The 2,482-nt window shown below is 43.5% G+C and overlaps 1 protein-coding gene across 1 annotated transcript in view; it reads left to right on the top strand.

Moving 5' to 3' along the window:
* The window catches only part of LOC111972630 (A disintegrin and metalloproteinase with thrombospondin motifs 14-like), a 34,381-nt gene extending 32,429 nt beyond the window's left edge, over nucleotides 1-1,952 (top strand). The window contains exon 3 of the mRNA XM_023999641.3: nucleotides 1,659-1,952. Coding sequence (XP_023855409.1) covers nucleotides 1,659-1,880 — 222 coding nt within the window. The 3' untranslated portion in view covers nucleotides 1,881-1,952. The remainder of the gene's footprint in view (nucleotides 1-1,658) is intronic.
* Nucleotides 1,953-2,482: the final 530 nt, after the last annotated feature.

The following is a 2,482-nucleotide window of genomic DNA, read 5'->3' as shown; positions in this document are numbered from 1 at the left end:
TTTGGTAAGGTAACGGTGTGCATCCTAGGTTTGCATGGTCGCTTCGGGCATGGGGATATGACACGCTCAACATTTGTAAGGCGCTCTTCAGTAAGACATTCTACTGCAATTTGTTCATCTATGTATGTCACATGAGTTTCATCTTTAGGTGGTTTTCCACTCCAGAGATACTATACTGGGGTGGTAGTATACAACCTGGTATTATACTGGGGTATAGTAATACAGCCTGGTATTATACTGGGGTTATAGTATACAGCTGGTATTAATACTGGGGTTATAGTATACAGCCTGGTATTATACTGGGGTTATAGTATAGCAGCCTGGTGTTATACTGGGGTTATAGTATACAACCTGGTGTTATACTGGGGTTATAGTATACAGCCTGGTATTATACTGGGGTTATAGTATACAGCCTGGTGTTATACTGGGGTTATAGTATACAGCCTGGTATTATACTGGACAGCCTGGTATTATACTGGGGTTACAGTATACAGCCTGGTATTATACTGGGGAAGTTGTGTTTGTTTCCATACCTTGGGCTGATGCTAAGGGCTTGTGAAGGGCCAATCAATAACCTCTGAACACTGAGTGTAGTAATATGGAGGCCTGGTGTAGTAATATGGAGGCCTGTGTAGTAATACGGAGGCCTGTGTAGTAATACGGAGGCCTGTGTAGTAATACGGAGGCCTGTGTAGTAATACGGAGGCCTGTGTAGTAATTCGGAGGCCTGTGTAGTAATTCGGAGGCCTGTGTACTAATGTAGAGGCCTGTGTACTAATGTAGAGGCCTGTGTACTAATGTAGAGGCATGTGTAGTAATTCGGAGGCCTGTGTACTAATGTGGAGGCCTGTGTACTAATGTGGAGGCCTGTGTACTTATGTGGAGGCCTGTGTACTAATGTAGAGGCCTGTGTACTTATGTGGAGGCCTGTGTACTAATGTGGAGGCCTGTGTACTAATGTAGAGGCCTGTGTACTAATGTGGAGGCCTGTGTACTAATATAGAGGCCTGTGTACTAATGTAGAGGCCTGTGTACTAATGTGAATAGTGGTGGGAAAAAAGTAAATATACCTTAATAGAAAATAACTAAAGTAAAAGTGAAAGTCACCCAGTAAAATTATACTTGAGTAAAAGTCTAAAAGTATTTGGTTTAAAATATAAAATATACTTAAGTATCAAAAGTAAATGTAGTTGCTAAAATATACTTAAGTATCAAAAGTAAAAGTATAAATAATTTCTAATTCCTTATATTAAGCAAACCAAATGGCATAATTACATTTTTTACATGTTTTATTTGCGGGTCTGAATTTCCAACATTCAGACATCATTTACAAAACTAAGTATGTGTGTCTAGTGAGTGCACCAGATCAGAGGCAGTAGATCCCTACTGGGATGTTCTGTTAAGGGCATGAATTGGACCATGTGCCTGTCCTGCTACGCATTCAAAATGTAACGAGTACTTTTGGGTGTCAAGGAAAATGTATGGAGTAAAAAGTACATTATTTTCTTAAGGAATGTAGTAAAGTAAAAGTAAAAGTTGTCAAAAATATAAATAGTAAAGTACAGATACCCCCAAAACAACTACTTAAGTAGTACTTTAAAGTATTTTTACTTAAGTACTTTAAACCACATTATGTGAAGAGCTGTGTTTTTTTCCAGGCAGGCCTGATCCGGACTGATAACGGGGAGTTTTTCATCGAGCCTTTAGAGAAGGGTCAGCAGGATGTGGAGGTGAAAGGTCGTGTCCATGTGGTCTACAGGAGATCTGCCATCAAAAGGGAACCAGTCCAAAGAAGGGAGGACCTCCACAATGAAGGTAAGGAAGGGAACACCACCAGTGTAGAAGGTAAGGGAAGGGAACACCACCAGTGTAGAAGGTAAGGGAGGGAACACCACCAGTGTAGTGGAAAGAGGAGGGAACACCACCAGTGTAGAAGGTAGGAGGGGAACTACCACCAGTGTAGAAGGTAAGGGAGGGACACCACCAGTGTAGACAGTAAGGGAAGGGTACAACCACCAGTGTAGAAGGGGAAGGAAGGGAAACACCAGTGTACGAAGGTAAGGGAAGGGAACACACCAGTGTAGAAAGGTAAAGGACCAGGGAACACAACCAGTGTAGACAGGTAACGGGAGGGAACACCACCAGTGTAGAAGGTAAGGGAAAGGGAACACCAACAGTGAGAAGGTAAGGGAGGGAAACACCACCAGTGTAGGAAGTAAGGGAGGGAACACCACCAGTGTAGTAGGTAAGGGACGGGAACACCACCAGTGGTAGAAGGTAAGGGAGGAGCCACCACCGTGTAGAAGGTAAGGGAGGGAAACCACCAGTGTAGAAGGAAGGGGAACACCACCAGTGTAGAAGTAAGGGAGGAACCCACCGTGTAGAAGGGAAGGGAAGGGAACACCACCAGTGTAAGAGGTAAGAGGAACGGGAACACCACCCACGTGTAGGGATAAGCGGAGGGAACACCACCAGTGTAGAA

The sequence above is a fragment of the Salvelinus sp. IW2-2015 genome, linkage group LG14 (assembly GCF_002910315.2).
Source record: "Salvelinus sp. IW2-2015 linkage group LG14, ASM291031v2, whole genome shotgun sequence".
NCBI lineage: Eukaryota > Metazoa > Chordata > Actinopteri > Salmoniformes > Salmonidae > Salvelinus > Salvelinus sp. IW2-2015.
Note: the sequence above shows the minus strand (reverse complement) of the source record. Positions and strands in the feature narration are given on the sequence as shown.